The sequence below is a fragment of the Lissotriton helveticus genome, chromosome 5_1 (genome assembly GCF_964261635.1).
Source record: "Lissotriton helveticus chromosome 5_1, aLisHel1.1, whole genome shotgun sequence".
Lineage (NCBI taxonomy): Eukaryota > Metazoa > Chordata > Amphibia > Caudata > Salamandridae > Lissotriton > Lissotriton helveticus.
The window spans coordinates 2052799148-2052818234 of NC_136065.1; the positions used below are offsets into that span (position 1 = coordinate 2052799148).

Consider the following 19087-nt stretch of genomic DNA (forward strand, 5'->3'; position numbering starts at 1 on the left):
TTTGTTTGCACGGTCCTCCTCTTCAAAAATATCACTGAGCCCCTGGATTGGTTCATAGTTACAATTTAAATCGCCTGCCAAAATAACATAATCATCTTTGCTATCTAACCCACTTAAAAAAGAATCTAGTGTGGCTAATGTTGGCGAAACTTTGGATAGAGGTGTTGGTCTATTATAAACATTTATTAAATATAGTTTTTTCCCTTCCAGCGTGATAATTCTAAGCACTAATATATCGGGTGAGTTTACATCTACCACCACAATTTGTGCCTTCAGTCCAACTTTTACCCAAGTTAAAAGACCGCCCGATGGCCTTCCACTCCTAGATGGAGTAGCACCTATTCCAAACGATTTGTACCCTATTCTATGGGGTGTTACCACTGCCCATGTTTCTTGTAACAAGCAAAAATCATTAGTATCAACAAATTCTGCCCATTCTGGATCCCTTAAATTTTTTGAGACACCAGCTATATTCCAGGAGACCAGCCTTATAGGCTCTAACACCTCTACCAGGGTCGTAGATTGCACAGCCAAAATTGTCTCCTCAAACATAGGTGGGCGTCCCGCTAATTCGTCTGCCACAACTCCCAGTACATCGTGTCCCATTCCATCCTTCACCCCAACATTTCCATCCCTCAAAAACACATTTTGTATGGATCCATGTGAAACATTTGAACACTCCGGTACGACCCCAGTAACTATGTCTTGGGGATTTCCCATGCATCTCAATTCGTCCAACTCCCTTAAGAATTGTGCTGCGGTTGTGTTCTGATGGAGTCGGCCGTCCCCTGATGTACTTATGTAAACTTGAGAATTATCGTCGCGTCCCGCGGGACACTCGATACTGTTTCTCAATGTTGGGACTGGCGTATCCACAATTGCAGCCAAATTAGTTATGGGTATTGTTGTTGTTATGCAATTAGCCCCTGGACTCTCTAACTCTTCTATACCAACAGTTTTGCTTTCTACTCCAATGGGACTAATTCCACATCCATAGTTCCCTCTGCTCATAGAGCGTCAATCACAGTCAACTAGACCGTTGAAAATATCATATCTATTGGAGGTCTCTAGGGGCGTGAATGGATTTAAATAGTCCATTCTCATGTTGGAGGAAAGGGTAGACCTTGTTGGAACACGGTTCCAGCCATAGGGGTCTGGGGCCAATGGAGGGTATGATGAATAAGGATTCATCCTAGCATCATATGCGGTTGGAGGGCAAGCTTGTATTTGCATGGGTTGAGGGGGGTGGTAATTAGATGGAAATACCACTGATCTGGGATAAAAGTATGTTAAAGGTCGAGGGATAATGCGATTATTAGTATTACCTACATGCCAATTTAGTATGAAATTAACAGCATTAGGATCCCTGAAATTCACCACCACCACATCTCCCTCTATGTCCTTGTGTCTACCCCCCAACCACTGTGTTCGGCGAACGTTTATAATGTCACCGTCAATACCACTAGGAAGTGGCCGGTTTAGCCTAAGCCAATGAATGATCTTATTTTTCAATTGGACATAGCCTTCCCGTTTGTTATCTTCTAATACGGGGACACCGGTAAGGACAGCAACAAAAGGTACTGCTTCTGGTGGTAGTTCTGGAAGTGGGACCCTATGTGATCTTCCCTGCTAATGCCTAAATCCCTCTCCTTCCCGTGGTGGATTTTTCAGTTATGATTCCCCTGTCACGATTGATGGTTTACAGGCTATAGTAGCCAAGGCCTGGGCAGATTGTGGTTTTGGTAGGGTCAGTGGTTGTCTCCCTCCTATATTATCAGATAAATTCATTATAGTTGGGGCCTTGTTAGTAACAGAACTACGGGCAGAAGTAGTGGTGGAGCAAAGGGCGGATGTACTAACAGTACTAATGGCAGATGTAGGCGGTTGTGCAGGCAATATATTAGTTTGTGTACCCATGTTTGGGACTAGTGAGTTAGAAATATCCTTTTCCCCAATTCCTTTTCCAAATTCCCAAGTCGTTCTTCGACCTTATCCAGTCTCTCTAGAATTACCAAAGAGTAACTTTTTATCAAATTTCCAATACTTTCCAGTGTGACCGAAGTTTGGACTATTTGGGATGTGATGGTATCTGGACTAATAGTGATGCAGGAGTCCCCCTTAGAATGCGAAATAGCTAAAGGTTGAGGCACTAGGTTTAAAGGCTGTAATGCAATTGTTACAGACTTATCGCATCCAGGAATGATTTTTGCCTTTTTACCAAAATCCGTATGGCTTAATTTTGGTTGGTGAAATTCTCCCCTTTTCCGCCTTTTTTTTTATAGGGGGTGGGCCATAGTTCCTAGGAGGCGGAATAATGCCTTTTGCCTTATTCCGTACGCTAATACGGGGGGAAGGTGCAGGGGTGATCTGTGCCTTAGTTGTTATAGGCATACTAATACAAAGTGCGGGCGAAGGGACAATTAAATCTAGTTTAGGAGAGGTGGCAGGAGTAGGAATGCTGTCTCTAAATACTAAAGGCAAGTCATCCGTTTGTGAGAGTCTTTCAATGCCATTAGGGCTCCCTCGATCTATGGGGACAACATGAACTGGTGAGTGTGGTGCCGGCCTAATTTTCATACTTTCTACCGAACGGCGGCGATCTGCTCGTCGTTCTGCTAAGGTAATCTCTCTCGGGTCATCCCCCACTGACTTTTTAAAGTATTTGTCCAGAGTACCATTAGACATACCCCCTGCCTTATCGAGCATATCTATGTCCGTACTTGAAGATGAAGATGACATTTCAAATAGAAAGGCAAAAATAACGTGATTGCTCCTTACAACTTACACGCATGAATACGGTTCAACAAGGGGGTAGGCCCAGTCCAGTCTCCTCGGGCCTCGGAGGGCCACAGAGGGCCCGCCCTTTGCCCGGGCTTAGCCCCGGGCACTCCCGCGCAGAGTAGCTCTCAAGTACTTATAATGTGAGGGACGTAAAACGTCTGGGTGGAGGCGGGGCGGACAGGGAGAGCGGGCCAGGTGACTCGGCCAGTGGATGACCGGGACTCCTGGGAAAGCGAGTCCCGGTTCCACGCTCGCAGCCCCGCTGCCACTTGCACGCCCCACAGGAATCACAGGAGCTGAAGGGTTGAAGCCACAAGACGATGCGGGACCCGCGCAGTGGGTTCCGCGAGGCGTAGGTCTTTAGCCCTTAAGGTTAACAGCAGCGGTAAAAAATTAAACAGGGTCCGGAGTCCTTAAAATCAGCAACGGCAACGAAGGATTTCAATAAGAAGGTGTCCCACGAAAAGTCAGCGTCCTGCCCTTTTCACTGGTTGGAGGTGGGGCGGGGCGGACAGGGAGAGCGGGCCAGGTGACTCGGCCAGTGGATGACCGGGACTCCTGGGAAAGCGAGTCCCAGTTCCACGCTCGCAGCCCTGCTGCCACTTGCACGCCCCACAGGAATCACAGGAGCTGAAGGGTTGAAGCCACAAGACGATGCGGGACCCGCGCAGCGGGTTCCGCGAGGCGTAGGTCTTTAGCCCTTAAGGTTAACAGCAGCGGTAAAAAATTAAACAGGGTCCGGAGTCCTTAAAATCAGCAACGGCAACGAAGGATTTCAATAAGGAGGTGTCCCACGAAGAGTCAGCGTCCTGCCCTTTTCACTGGTTGGAGGTGGGGCGGGGCGGACAGGGAGAGCGGGCCAGGTGACTCGGCCAGTGGATGACCGGGACTCCTGGGAAAGCGAGTCCCGGTTCCACGCTCGCAGCCCTGCTGCCACTTGCACGCCCCGCAGGAATCACAGGAGCTGAAGGGTTGAAGCCACAAGACGATGCGGGACCCGCGCAGCGGGTTCCGCGAGGCGTAGGTCTTTAGCCCTTAAGGTTAACAGCAGCGGTAAAAAATTAAACAGGGTCCGGAGTCCTTAAAATCAGCAACGGCAACGAAGGATTTCAATAAGAAGGTGTCCTTGAGAAAGTGTTTTGCTTAATCTGATATTGTGCAATGTACTTAATAGGAAATTGCCCACCAACATTCATTATTTTAAACCTCGTGAGCTATAGCCCTCAACCCAAGTTCAGTCCCAGCTTTTGGCACTTACCGTACATGACATCTGACCAGGAATGAGATCTCTTTTCGTCTACTCTGCTCTTTCAACAGCAAGTTTCAAAGTACCTACTTTAGCCCCTGGAAAGAATGCAGAAACTCATTCCTCTAAAACACTGTTGGAAGCGCGACAATCTGGCGGTGAAAGCTCTCTGGTGGGAAACCTTACGGTTTTCAAGCGAGCCTTTCAGTCAACCGCTTACCTAGTCAAAGACTATGAGGAGTGCAATTGTACCTTCAATATCAGGAAGCAGATTCACTGGTTGTCAATTTCAGCTTGATTTGAGTTCAACGTTGGGTGCCTTGTTTGCAAGCCTGTTCATGATAAATGAAGAGCGTCTTTGGTAACACTAGATTCCCGCATGGGTGAATCTACAAAAGCGTCTCCACTACTTCAGGAGTGCATCTCTTCTGCTGAAGCTAGGGCACCGTAATTCCTTCCTGGGAGCACAGCCTGCCAGAGAGTAGGCTGAAGTGACAGTAGCCTTCAGTGCTGGATCAGGGATCAATGCAGGGCTTCCTGTCCCATAGGAATCATGGAAGCTCTGAATCAGACAGAAGCGACATCAGAAGAAGCTGATCCCATAGGCCAGGAAGAACAATGATGCAATATGAGAAAGGAGGTGAGCAACCCTGACGTGGTGATCTTTTCTGGTGATCCTTCTCCTCTAAAAAGCTTTCTTCAGTACCATTACAATAACCCTAAATTCTCTCCTTCAGCCTCCTATGGTGTCTTTATACTGCGGGAATGAGATCCCCTTAAAAGATCATAGGGTGTCTAGTGAATCTGGGCATTCCCTGTAGTCTCTGCTCAGGGAGACGTTGATGGTTCGATACGGTTGACAACAACATACTCTTAACCTGAGCCCCTTTAAGTTAACGTAACCTTGGACACGCAAGCATCCAGGGTCCCACTGGCATAATAGTTTCCCGGCTGCAACCTATGGTTAATGAGATATGGTGCTTGCAGTTTTCTTGGCAGGTCTTTGCATATTTAGGGGTCCTGTACACTGCTGAGTATTAAAGTACTTCAATTCCAATTGACTGCTTCCTAGATTCTCACACAGGTCACACACAATCGGCTAGATTCAAGTAACTTACCTGTTAAGTACATCTGGTAGAGATCTAATATTTTCTGAGGAAAGGGAAGCTTCAGTTAATTGGTGGGCCCTCAACAAATGTTGACTGCAAACTCTTAAGTCCCAGTTACCACCCACATGGACATTCCAGACATGCGTGGATTTTTTGCCCAAGTGCAGCAGTAGCTAACAAAGGGGCTGAACCACCTTGACAGTAAATTAAGATTATCAGGCTAGACTGCTAAGGGGAAAGGAAAGATGGTATTTCTCATCAGTGCAGACACAGCCAGTGCTTGCATTTCTAGACTAAGTTTCTGGGCTCTTCAATGAGTGTGCCAACTAATGTGTTATATCTGAGCCCAAATCTCAGCTTCTCACTACCGCCTAGAGCAAGTCTTGACTGCACGGTTAAGAGTTGGAAGTCCAGGAAACCAATGGAGCTTTATGTGGCATATATAAGCAAAGGGCTTCAGTGCCCAGAAAGAATAATGCCTCATTACCCATAAATTCAAGCTATTTTTATAAGACAAATAAATCTCCTTTCTAACTATGCAAATGAAGCCCAAGCTTTTTTAATTGTGCTGTGCAAACCTGTAAATCATATAATAAAAATGTACTACACATTAGGACTGAAGTACAGCTGCCAATGCATTTTAAAGGTACAGAAAAATCCGGATTGTAAATATCATAAAGAGTCAATGCCTGCCAGGCACTGGGAATACCCTTCAGTGAGTTTCCATCCCTGTTAACCATTCTGAAATCTTGATTTCTTTTGTCTTCAAGCCACAGAGCCAACAGGAATCGGGGACATTGATTAGTTCATCAGGACTTTGATAAGGTCAATCAAATAAATCGGCTTATGAACAAAGATTCTGAATTCAGTTTTTTTGTGATAAAACACGTGTTGTCACCATGAAAGGACAAGAGGATGTCACATTAGGCCGGCAATAGAAGGGACCCGCCATTTTGTGTTGACGCAGCGTGGCACTAGCGTTCTCTTACCGCGAGGAGTTCATCTTTTTTGGTGACAGTGATCAGAAGCTTCTGGATTTCCTGTTGATGGGCCAAGGTCTGCTGGGACTTTTCCTCCTGAGCTCGGAGCAGGAGCCTTTCCTTCTCTTGCAGTTGATAGGCGAGGAGCCTGGAAGAGGACGGGGCCTCCGTGGTGCTCAGATCTTGACCAAGCAGCGAGTCTGCCAGTGCCTGGAGAGATAAGAAGAGAAGAAATGAGAGATCTAGAGAAAGAAGCCTCAAGTGTTAAGAGATGGAGTGACAGCTGTGTCATGATGTGCCCTCATGTGGACATACAAGAGAATTACAACTGTGCTATGGCCTACCATCTAGTGGTGAGAAGCAGGAATATCTTCCCTGCTCTGTTCTGCCTTCTAGTGTTGAATAATTAAACCTCAATTGTGACGCGTGATACCATTTAGTAATAAATAATGGAAACACTAGCTAAGTCAACATACAGTATTGTGAAAAGTGAATTGCAGGTTGCTATTTATGGATCAGAGTGTGTGTTTGCCATTTACAGATCAGAAACAGACTATTGTTGCACTGGTGACTTACATTCTTGCCTCACACTTAAATTTCCACAATATCTTCAATTCAGACACAGTTTTCAGTTCCCTTTAGCATTCTACATTACGGCCTCTTCACCTATATTCAGTGTTTCACAATCTTGACCTAAGTGGGGGGGGGGGTGTAATAGTGATCATGGACATTTACTAATGAAATGCGAAATTAATCGACCGCTATCTAAACTAGATCATTATTGATGCAAGAAGAACTAGAAAGGTACCCTCTACCCTTATGAACAAAACCATATCCAATAACTGTTATACTAGCAGAGAATTTGTTTGTTTTTAGGAATCTTGATACTTTAATTGCAGCACTCTTTCTTCCGAAAGTGCATAAAGATCTCCAAAATTTCACTGGATGACCCATTGTAGCAGAGTGTCGAGCACTTCTTGAACGATCTGCAGGTACCTTTATTCATTTGCTAAACATTTTGAGCTGCACATTTCTAATTTAGACACAGAACTGGGCACACCAATGCTCCTCGGGGTCTTAGATTGGTAGTAAACACTTCATACAAGAACCAGACTCAATTGGGTTCCAACTTTTATCGCACTTGCAATTTTTTCATATTGAAAAACGACCTGTTAAGAAAAGAATAGGACCATTTTGCAGCATTTGTGTAGTAAATCTGGTAAAACATTTTGTTGCCTATTTCAGGGAGATATCCATGGATGACATTCTCATGATTCCGTGTTGCACCCATATTCAATGAATGGAATTCCATATTTGGCTCAATATACAGAGCCCAGATCTTTGATTTACAATTGCATCTGACGGCCTCAAAGATCATTCATCCTGTGACAATTCCCACACATGTGAAGAAAAAGAAGTGGTAATTGCAAGGAGAAATGCTTCCTAAAAGGAGACATTTTTATACACAAACGTTTGTCAGAAGGAAAATAAGGAAACTACTGAATCAGTGCTTTAAAACTAATTTGGTATGGTGACTGGACTAGTCTGTTTACAATTAAAGAAAAAAAGGGAAAATGATGAACTTGTTTATGTTATCACTTTCAAAATATATCGAACCGTGTCGAGATACTTAAAAAACGAAATTGGTACTCACTGAAGGCAAGGACTGTCAGTATTAAAAATAAATACTCTTTGTATTTAAAAAAAAAAACAGCATACCTTATAGGACTGGCGGGTGCATTCATACAATGAAAGTCCCAATTTCACATCCAATGCCCAAACTTGGGATTATTACAAAGTATTGTCCATTTCAAAAGCAGAAAAGGTGTTGCATGTTCCAACACAAACAGCATGAAAACTTCAAATTAGTATTTGTGGAAAAGTAAAGAAGTTGACAAATCCATCATCAGTCCCATAATTGATGTGGTGCTAGAAATGCTGCAATGGCGGCCATTGTTAGAAAGAAAAACATGTGCACTCAGCCATGACATGGTCAGTGCAAGTTACCAATAAAAATAAAGGATGCAATATTGTCTCCTAGTTGACATATAAAAAGAACAATTCGTTCCATAGACTTAATTCTGTTCAGAAGGAACTAATAATTTATTGACTGTATAAAAAATGATTATTTTGGATGCACAACTCCCCTCCTCAAGAAACAATCACAACCCTTGTCAGGGTGAACCCTCAAAGTCACCAAGTGAATCTGAGTTCATCCCCATGATGGCTACAGCACAGAGCAAACAGGCTTAACGTAGGGTAATGTTTAAAATATATATGTAGTATCAAAACAGTATTAAAGTCAAATTGCAACCCAAAAAATCCCAAATCAAATAAGAAAAATACATGAAATTTAATAAACAAATTTACACCGAAATGACAAAAATTCAATAGAGGAAACACACATGATTTTTTTTTAAAGTTTTGAGTACAAATCATTCCACAATGCTCCAATGATAGTAAATAGTTGCAGAGAACTAGGACCTAGGTGCAATTTGAGGCATTGGCAGCAATGGAGAACAAGCCTGATACACCAGGTTCAGCGTGGTCAAAGATTTTATATTCGGACTTAGGGTCTGACTATGAACTCAGCGGACAAGTTACCTAGTCACAACTATGATGGATATCCTGTCTGCTGAAATAGGATATAATGGGATTTAGATTTTGGCGTTCACTTCTTTGTCCTGTGTACAAGAGGAAGCAGGTCCAGTCCTCTTCTGATGGTCCAGATAGTGTTCTCAAGTGGGTGCCTAGAGGTGCCACATTAAAGCCAGGCACTAGTTCGTGAGTGTGAATGATTTCTGAGCAAGCCCTAACCAATGGGGATAAAAGTTCCAAAGGTCAACACTACCCACTTTGGGTATATTAAAGATGACAAATGTCTTCAGCCACAATAAACTTGGGCTACGAGTCTAGGTGTATGATTGGGAAGTGTACTGTGGTAATCATAGTGCCATCCCACATCTAACACTAAAATCCAGTTTGAGGCAGCCACTGTGCTCACAACAAACCCAGCGATATAAGTCTGGTAGGATAAAAGCAAAGTCCTTCAGGAACCAGACAGTGGATCCCCAAGAATTATCTTGACATTCTTCTCACCACTTTTACGTGTGTCTTGATCCAGCGGGCTATAGAAAATATATCATAAACTACGCTACCCAATTTCATAACCTATAAACAAAATTCTAAACTATACATGGACCCATTTATGAACCTGATATATTTTTGGGCCTACTGAATCAGGTGGTCAAATAAATCTATATACACATTATTTACAAACTATAAACATTTTATACATTTGCAGAAAGAATATTGTCATTAGAATAAAACCTAACCATTTAAACGACCACCATAGGCGACGTGATCTAGCTAAAGGTAACCTATACTTCTAAATAACCAAGACCAGCTTGTTTGTCAAAAGTAAGATTTTATTTTCTAAATTATGGTATATAAGTTGTAAGTTCTATAAATGAAATTTATTTGCAATAAAGCAAGCATGATGGTAAGAAATAAGAAAAATACAATTTAAGCAATTGAATTAACTTCAAAGAATTATATAAAGTTTAGCATTTCTAAAACCTATTTCCCTAACTGAGCTAAATAGACAGAAATTAAAGTAAAGATCTTTGAGGATTCTTACGTGCTCCACGCAAAGTCCAGCAGCACATCACCCTCATCGGAAAGTCAGAAAGCAGCAGCCAGCCCAACCCTAAGGGCATGACTTTTTATACCTTTCTACGCTAACTAAACTAGCAAAGGAAAGTTTTCAGAAATACTCGACGTCCCATTGGCTGAGAGTGACAAGTGACATGTCACCCGATTCTTAAAAAGTTCCACAAAATCATGTCTTACAAAGACCATTGTCTCTTCCACGTGAAGCCAGAGGCTTCCTGCGATTGCAACTTTGTTTTAAGTCATCCCCGCAGCTTCCATAGTCTTACAGTGCAACTTCCGCGGATGCCAAGTTAAGGACTGACAAAAAGTTCACTTTCGACCTTGGCCATGTCCGACAGAATGATGTCAGCTCATCAGTTTTTGCTTTGTGAATGCAGCTTCAATAAACGTTTTAATTCAGAATGGGCGTCTCGTGACCTTCTGCAGAATTACAGTTCAACTCTCATTTTGCGGCTCAAATAGCTAGGCCTCAAAAGCAGGCAACTTATGATTTCTAGTATAAAACAAACACAAGAAAAGTATTAATGTAAGAAATAAAGTATATTCTGTATCCACCCCATGGTTTACTAAATAATTAGCCCACCCGATTAATCAAAATGTTACCTAGCCATTGCAAACAAATAAAGCAGCGTTTATATTTACCAGTCTCCGTTTTTCTATGAGACCCATATGCACCTAGAATAGTAGAAATGACATCACACAGACAAGAGAAAGCAAAACAAGCACATGCTTATTTTAAATATGCAGCAGTTAGTAATGACAAAAACGAAAACAATAAATTATTTTATTATTTTGCACGAACAAAAAGATGCAACATTTATGCACGTTTATGAGCACACATGTTAGTCCCCCCACGTGTAAAGTTTAATCTAGGTTGTATTAGCACGACATATCACAAATCATTAATAATTTTATTCATGTTATGGAAATGTGACTTTGCGAGTTTAAACAAAATTTTGTTTTCTATCTCGCTCCATCAACTCCCTCATCTGGTGATTAACAAATCACCACACCAGCACTCAAAATTTTGGTAAATTTAATTTATAAGAAATCGATTCAAATTCATTTGTATTAGTAAACCTAAAAATCTGTTTCAGCATAATCCTTGCAATTAACATGACGCTCTCTATGTAACTCCTGCAACTCAATCTCCCTTTCCTCTTCTTTTCTGAGTTTATAGATTCTCTTCTTTTCTCTCATATGCTTCTTTCTTTTATGCAATAAACAACCTACTTTAGTCAAAATAAAAATAAATATAATTATAATCAAAGGTGCCAGAATCTTGCCAAGAATTGAACTTCCGATATTATGAAACCAGTTTTTAATTGCTTGAAACCTATTTGAAAGTTTCCCAGTAAAATCTTCTTCTTCTAAAGGAATTATTTCAGAATGCATTTGTGTAATATTCTTAATATACGTTTCAATATTTTTACTTTCATCCGGTATATATGTACAGCAATGTTGGACATGTAAAATGCCACAGACTCCTCCCTCCTTTGCTAGGAGTATGTCTAAAGCAAGACGGTCTTGAATTACCATGGATCTAATTGCAATAACTTCAACATTCACTAATTGAAACCCATCAGCAGTGTCAGTTGATAATCTATCAACTATAGTGGACAATTTTCTGATTCTCCCTGCATTTAGGGTTATACCAACAAAAGGTATTACAGCTTGGAAAATATCTCCCAGAACTTCAGTAAAAGTTTCTCTTTTAGCTCTATTTACATAATTATGAATTTTAAATAATCCTTCTGAATCTCTGTCAACATGAAACACTTTAGGAAAAACAATTCCCACATAACAAGTTCCATACCAATGGTCTGGAAGGTTGTAGTAAGCTTTGTCACCACAAACAAAATAAATTCCAGGAAAGATAGGATCTTTTCCACCTTTAAATCCCCAACCTCCCATAATTTGATAAGTATCTTCACAGTTGCTTGCACCTACAAAATAATTATCGAAAAGTGTGTTATCTCTTCTAATGCAAAGCTTTCCACTAACAGGTTTGTCTATGTGAATTGCAATATTTTCAAGCATTTTGCCATTTAGTTTCTCATCCTCTTTCTGCCAGAATGATGACTTAGTCTGCTTGACTAATTCATTTCTCTTATAAATTGCTCTTCTCTCCTCAACCATATTCAGAAATTTCTTCCCTTCAGCACTTAATTTACATGTTAGATTATTCTTGTAAGCATACTCATAAGTGAGTTCATTAGTAACAAGGAAATATTCTCTCAATTGTTTAGCTTTCTTATGCTTATTTAAAGCATTATCAATCTTGACATTAGCAAAAATCTCATCATAATTTGAATAGTAATATTCTAAACGACCAGTTTGATAAAATAAACTAGTTAATACACTACATGTAACAGCATAAGTGAGAGGAAGCATATTATATGTTACTCCCTCAGAAACAGAAGCGGGTAACTTAACGCATACATAACAATCCTTTGCATCCATTACCTTTACATATTCACTCAAAAGCTTTGTGAAAGTATTGCTTGAAAAATCACCTATTGATTTATCTTGATGAATGTTAGGCTGATGATCAATAACCTTTGCAGATGCACTATGTTTAGTTTGGCTAACCAGAGCTTTGCTTGTTATGTTAACTTTGTGTAATTCTCTATTCATTTCTAAAGGTATAATCACAGCTAGTACCAACCAGAGCAGAACTAAAATGAGCAGACACACCAGAGTCATCTTACAGCATCTTTTAAAAACAGAGCATTTTGAAGTGCTCTCCTTAATGTAAGGCATTTTTAGGTTAGTTTTAGCCTCAAAAATAAAATTAAAAATAAATTTTAAAATTTATATACACCCCCCTTTTTAAAATATATTTTTCTTTTATAACCCTAAACAAGATTTCTTCGACCTTATGTCATACATAAGTTTTCTTCTACTAGACAGTTTTTCTTCGACCTTGTGTCAACTAACAGGATTTCTTCAGCCTTATGCCAATTTAATAAATTTGTACTTCAATCATTGTCACTAATTTCTTGGATTTCGTTTTCTTCTTCACTACTATCATATATGTCTATAACAGGTGGAATTACTAAGTAAGTCCACTCAGGAGACTTGTATTTCTGGTTTGGTCTAATTATTCTCTTCCCTTTTCTCGATATCACTTCTATTTTCCTTCCAACTCCAACCTCTTTTCCAGGACTCTTTTGACTACTGATTTCTTCAACTTGTTCTATTGGCTTTTTAATCAATCTGACTCTCAATCTTCCACCAGGCCAGTAGTCTGCTTTTCTCACGTACTTTTTCTTTGGTTCAGAATTATTCGATTCAGATTTCCAAGTCCTTTTCTTTCTGCTTTCACTTCCACCTTCCACGTCACTTTCCTCAGTTTCGTAGTCTGAAATTTCAATTGACTCAGGAACTTCTCTATACGGCAATTTCACTCCTTCAGGAACTTCACTTTGTCTTCCATCACTGGTACTCGGTAATTCGTTCTCCTCCTCTTCCTCAATTACCTCTAGCTTCCCAGATTTCGGAATTTTGTTCCTTACTTCAGAGCTTGTTCTCTGCCTTTCGATACTCTCCTGGTCTGAAACTTCTTTCGGTTCAGCTTCTCTGTCTTCAACATAGACAACCGAATCCTCAGTTATCTTTCCTTTTAACAGATTCTCTTCACCTTCAGAATCTATTTCAATTATTTCTAAGTCTTTTCTTGTCAGATTTCCATTCACTGGCACAGTTTCCAGATGTCGACTTTCTTGTCGATCTTCAGAATCTGGAATTACTTCACCTTCTGTTCTGTCTTCTGCTTCAGAATCAGAGTCATCTGTGGTATCACTTTCAACATCAGAATTCTCAGGAGTTGGTATTGGAATAGTATGACTTGGATGAATCCAGCGCTTCAATCCTCTGCACTTTACAGCATTAGTAGTGATCAAGATTACCTGCCTAGGTTTCTGCCATCTAGGAGATAGACAATTCCTCCTCCGATGTACTTTCGTTCTGACCCAGTCTCCAGGTCTCAGATCATGTGTCAAAACTTTGTCATTTGATTGTGCTTCAGTTCCCACCTGATTAGACACAGAAGTTACCATATCAGATAACCTTTTACAGTAATCCAAAATTGCACTGTCATTTATGCTCAACAGTTTACCTACAGGTACAAAAGCTTGCCTCATAACTCTTCCCATCAAAATTTCATGAGGACTCAAACCTGTCTTTTTATCTGGTGTACTTCTTATTGACATCAAAACAAGTGGAAGAGCATCAGTCCACTTAACTCCTGTCTCTAGACACATTTTTCCAATTCTGTTTTTGATAGTTCCATTTATTTGTTCAACTACACCTGATGCCTCTGGTCTGTATGCACAGTGTATTTTCTGCTCAATGCTCATAGCTTCGCAAATTAACTTCAACAGTTTGTTATCAAAATGGCTTCCTCCATCACTTTCAATAGTAACTGGAAAACCGTACCTTGGGATGATTTCTCTGAGCATTAGTTTTGCTACTGTAATTGAATCACAATGTCGTGTAGGAAAAGCCTCTACCCACCTTGAGAATAAGCATACAATTACAAGTACATATTTCAAACAGTTGTGTAAGGGCATTTCAATGAAATCTATTTGTAACCTGGTAAAGGGACCACCCTCTCGACCAATTATTCCTGTCCCCACCACTGATTTTCTGTTTGGATTCATTTGTTGGCATGATAAACACCTTTGACAAAAAGATTCTGCAATGGTTCTAAATTTGGTATTGAACCATGTTTCTTTAAACAGTCTGACCATAGAATCTCTTCCTAAATGTGCAGGACCATGATATAATCTGGCCATGTCAGAAATCATGCAATTTGGTAAAACTACTCTGCCATCTTTGTAAACCCACACTCCATCTTCATCACGTTGTCTACAATCTGATCTTAACCACTGGTCTTTTTCTTCATCATCTGCTTCGTTTTGTAAATCTCTAATCTCATTCCATGTTTCTACAATAGTTGTTAGCATTAATGAATTTGAATCAGTTTCTGTACTTCTATTCCGATTGTAAGAATAATTTTTCCTTGCGCAGTACTTTGCTGTTTCATCTGCGAAGGCATTTCCTTTGGAAATATAATCAGTTCCTCTAGTGTGTGCTGCACACTTGACTATGGCAATTTCTTTTGGCAATTGTATTGCTTCAATTAGTCTTCTAATGAAAACTGCATTTTTAATTGGTGATCCTGTTGATGTCATGTATCCTCTCTGTGACCAGAGTTGTCCATAATCATGCACCACTCCGTACCCATACTGACTATCAGTAATGATGGTAACTCTTATATCTTTTGATATTTCACATGCACGAATTAAAGCAATCAATTCAGCTACTTGAGCTGAACGAACTCCTTCAAGACATGATGCCTCTTTAATGTTTTCGACTGTACAAACTGAGTATGAAGCTTTCAAGACACCACCTTCGGATCTTAAGCATGAGCCATCTACAAAGTAGACAAAATCCGATTCAGGCAAAGGTCTGTCTTTGATGTCTTTTCTTGGTTTTGTGCAGAATTCCATGACATCTAAACATTCATGTTCTGTCTCAATGTCATTAACAATTTCTGAATCAGGCAGTAATGTAGAAGGATTCAGATTCAAACATCTTGAAATCGAAACATTATCTGCTCCTAGTATGATTTTCTCATACTTTGTCAATCTGCTACTTGTTAAATGTTGAGTCTTACCTCTTGTCAGTAATATTTCAACTGAATGAGGCACAAAAACTTTCACAGGAAATCCCATAATGATTCCTTCACTTTGTTCAAGACTGATACTTGTAGCTGCAACTGCTTTTAAACAACCTGGTAATGCTTTTGCAATTGGATCAAGAACTGCAGAGAAATATGCAATAGGTTTCTTTAGGTTTCCATGTCTCTGAATTAACACAGATAATGCACATCCTTCTCTCTCACTGCAATACAGTTCAAAATCTTTCTCATAATTTGGCATACCCAAAGCAGGAGCTTGGCATAAGCTCTTTTTCAAGTTTTCAAAAGATTCCATCTCAACATCATTGAGAATGATTGGATCTTTTACATCTGATTTGGTCAGTCTTTGTAGTGGTTTCGCAATTACTGAAAATCCACTTATCCATTGTCGACAGTAACCTACCATTCCCAGGAACATTCTGACCTGTCTTTGTGTTCTTGGCGGTAACATTGCTTGAATCATTTTTATTCTCTCTATTGTTACTTGTCTTTTTCCCTTTGCAATTCTGTGACCAAGATATTTCACTTCCTGTTTGCAAAACTGTAGTTTTGCTGGGGACACTTTATGTCCTTCTTCTGCAAGGCGATTTAACAGAATTATTGTGTCTGTTACACAATTTTCTCTTGTCTTTGCAGCTATTAACAAATCATCAATATACTGCACCAGCGTAGACCTACCTGGTAAGTCTAAATCTTCTAATGATCTTTTTAACAGTTCGTTAAAGATTGAAGGACTTTCTGTATAGCCCTGAGGGATTCTTGTCCATCCAAGGGTCTTACCTTGGAATCTGAAAGCAAAGATTTCATAACTGTCTGGGTGTAGAGGAACAGTAAAGAATGCATTGCAAAGGTCAATGACTGTGTACCATTCAGCATCATATGGAATCTGAAATAGAATCACTGCTGGATTTGGAACCACAGGACAACATGGAATAACAATTTGATTAACCTTTCTCAAATCTTGTACGATCCTAAATGTTCCGTTAGCCTTTTTAACTCCCATAATTGGTGAATTACAAGAGCTACTCTTCATTTCTTCCAATACACCTTGCTTGATTAATTTTTTAATTACAGGTGTAATACCTTCAATTGTCTCTGTTTTCATTTTATACTGTGGAGTGTTTGGAAATTCTATTCCCTGCTTCAATGCAATTTTAACAGGATCTACGTTTTTCATCAGACCCATCTCATTCCCAGTAAAATCCCATATTTCAGATTTCACTGTTTCTTTTAGCTCTTCAGGTAAATCTTTTTCTTCAAATGCAGGAAACAATTTTGTTTCTTCTGCTTCCATCATCATCATTGTCATTCTGTACAAACCATCTTCCTCCATTGTTTGTAATTCAACTCCTTCAGGAGAACAATATATTCTGCAATTCATTTTACATAGTATGTCTCTACCTAATAGATTTACTGGACTACTATTACAAACCACAAATCTGTGTTTGTCTCTGTAATTTCCAATTTCAACTGGTACTGGATCAGTTAAATCTGTTTTAATTTGCTGATTACTTACTCCGACAACTTGGATGGTATCCCCAGAGAGAGGTAGGTTTTCAATTTCCACTGATCTAACAGTAGAACGGGTAGCACCAGTGTCCACTAGAAAAGTGATGTCTACATCATTAACTTTCCCGTTTACATAAGGACCGGACTGGTCAACTTCAAGAGTGGCTCCAACAACACACTCTTCCTCCTCTCTCGGGCACCGTCAGCAATAATCATCAGAATCACTGTCTTATAATCGACCTCATCAACATTTCTTGTCTCTCTTGCATAATCTTTTGGAGGTTCCCTTGCTCTTGGAGTCATTGAAAAATGTCTACCCTCATTTCGAGCATTCTCAAATTCTGGTCTTCTAGGAGTTTCAGTGATTTCACAATTATTTGGATAAAGTTTAGGAGCTTCATTAATTGGAGGTGCACTCGGTGAAGTTTCAGTAGAAACCACCGGAGTAGACCATGATCTAGGAGGTCTCAAAGGTTGATTAGGCTGTTTATTTCTAGCAGTTGTATATATTTCTTCCATAATTGCATCCTCAGATTCACTTTCCATAGATTTTCCTGTAGGAGAACCCATTACCATTTCATGAATTAAATACAATCCTTCACTCATGTTTCCCTGTCTCCACATTCGTAATCTATCTTCATGAGTTTCTCTTTTCCATGATGGATTTTTAGAAGGTCTTTTAATTCCACTAGCTTCTCTTTGTAACTGATACATTTCATCTTCCCACTCAACTAAAGCTTCAAATTGAGTTGGTCTCGGTTTTGGAACAAGAGCATTCATTTTCTCTCGTAAGTTTCTTAAAACTCTTACATTAAATGAACCATCATCAGGCCAAGCCAAAACACCATCGTTTTTAGTATAACGTTTCCAACTGTCAAACCATAAGACAGTATGATATCCGTATTCACCTTCCATGTATGCTGCAGGTGTTTTATACTTATGAAGTAGTTTACCACCTCGCGTTTCGATTTTCTTGTCAGGTGAAAATAAATTCTTAAATTTCTGAAATAATGTTGTCTTTTTCTCAACATGTTTAAAATGATAACTCATTTTCAAAAGTAAAATTTATTTCACAAAATCGTTCGTAAAATATTTCCGGGATGTTCCGCAAAACAACCAATCCGTGCGCGAAACACACCAACAAGCCAATGGCAGTTGAGCTACGTCAGTTTCCTGCTCAACCAATATTTTTGGAGATTTTCCTAAGGACCAATCAGCTCACAGGCCGTCAGAGACTCAGGAGCCAATCAGAATACAGCTTGTGACGTAGGTCACCCAATCCCAGCGCGGCTCTGTGACGTACACAGCAGCTGCGGTTTCTCGCTTCTCACTCTTGGCGCTTACCCCTCCTTCACAAAATCTTTTCACAGCGCCATTTTAAGAACACTTTTCAGTGTAAATTAATTCTTAACAATGACTTATAAAGACAACATCTGTTCGTTTCACTAATTAGGATAGTTTACATACATTCAAGTATCCACACTTCGGAATAGACGGCGCTATTCACACTAAGGATAATATTCAATTGTCAGTAGAGTAACCTTACCCCACCCTTCAAGCAAGTATAATTATGAACTCGCTTTGCTCTGAACCCACCGCGAAGTGAAAGTTCTAAGAGTTCCACTTGAACATAAAATACAACTCAAACTCGCACTTTTACACGGAAAATTCCCTAAATTCAAACACACACGAAATCCGTACAGGACTCTCACCTGTTTATAGAAATCATGCACCGTTAGCAAAATAACGACGTTATCCGTACAGGGCTCTCACCTGTTTATAGATATGAAACATGTACCCGTACAGGACTCTAACCTGTTTATAGATAATCATGCACCGACGTTAAATTTTACCCTTCACTCAAGCTTGGATATAACTATTACTCTCATCACAGTGAGTTTTATGGAAGGCGCTTTGTCCCTATTCTCATGCTGCTTTGATTTCTTAGAAAATCCTCACTATACAAGAATCAGACCTAGCCCTAAAACTGTGCTGCTCGGCGACAACACTATGGTACACGGCGATACCTCTTGTGATACTCGGCGATATCACTACAAACGAACAGATGGCTTGCGTGACT

At 40.0% G+C, this 19087-nt stretch overlaps 1 protein-coding gene across 2 annotated transcripts in view; it reads right to left on the reverse strand.

Annotated features, from left to right (window-relative positions):
- LOC144756271 (uncharacterized) overlaps positions 1–19087 on the reverse strand; it is a 191264-nt gene that overhangs the window by 15166 nt on the left and 157011 nt on the right. For both annotated transcript variants that reach the window (XM_078645927.1, XM_078645928.1), the window contains exon 8: positions 6126–6326. In XM_078645927.1, the coding sequence (XP_078502053.1) occupies positions 6126–6326 (201 nt within the window). The remainder of the gene's footprint in view (positions 1–6125; positions 6327–19087) is intronic.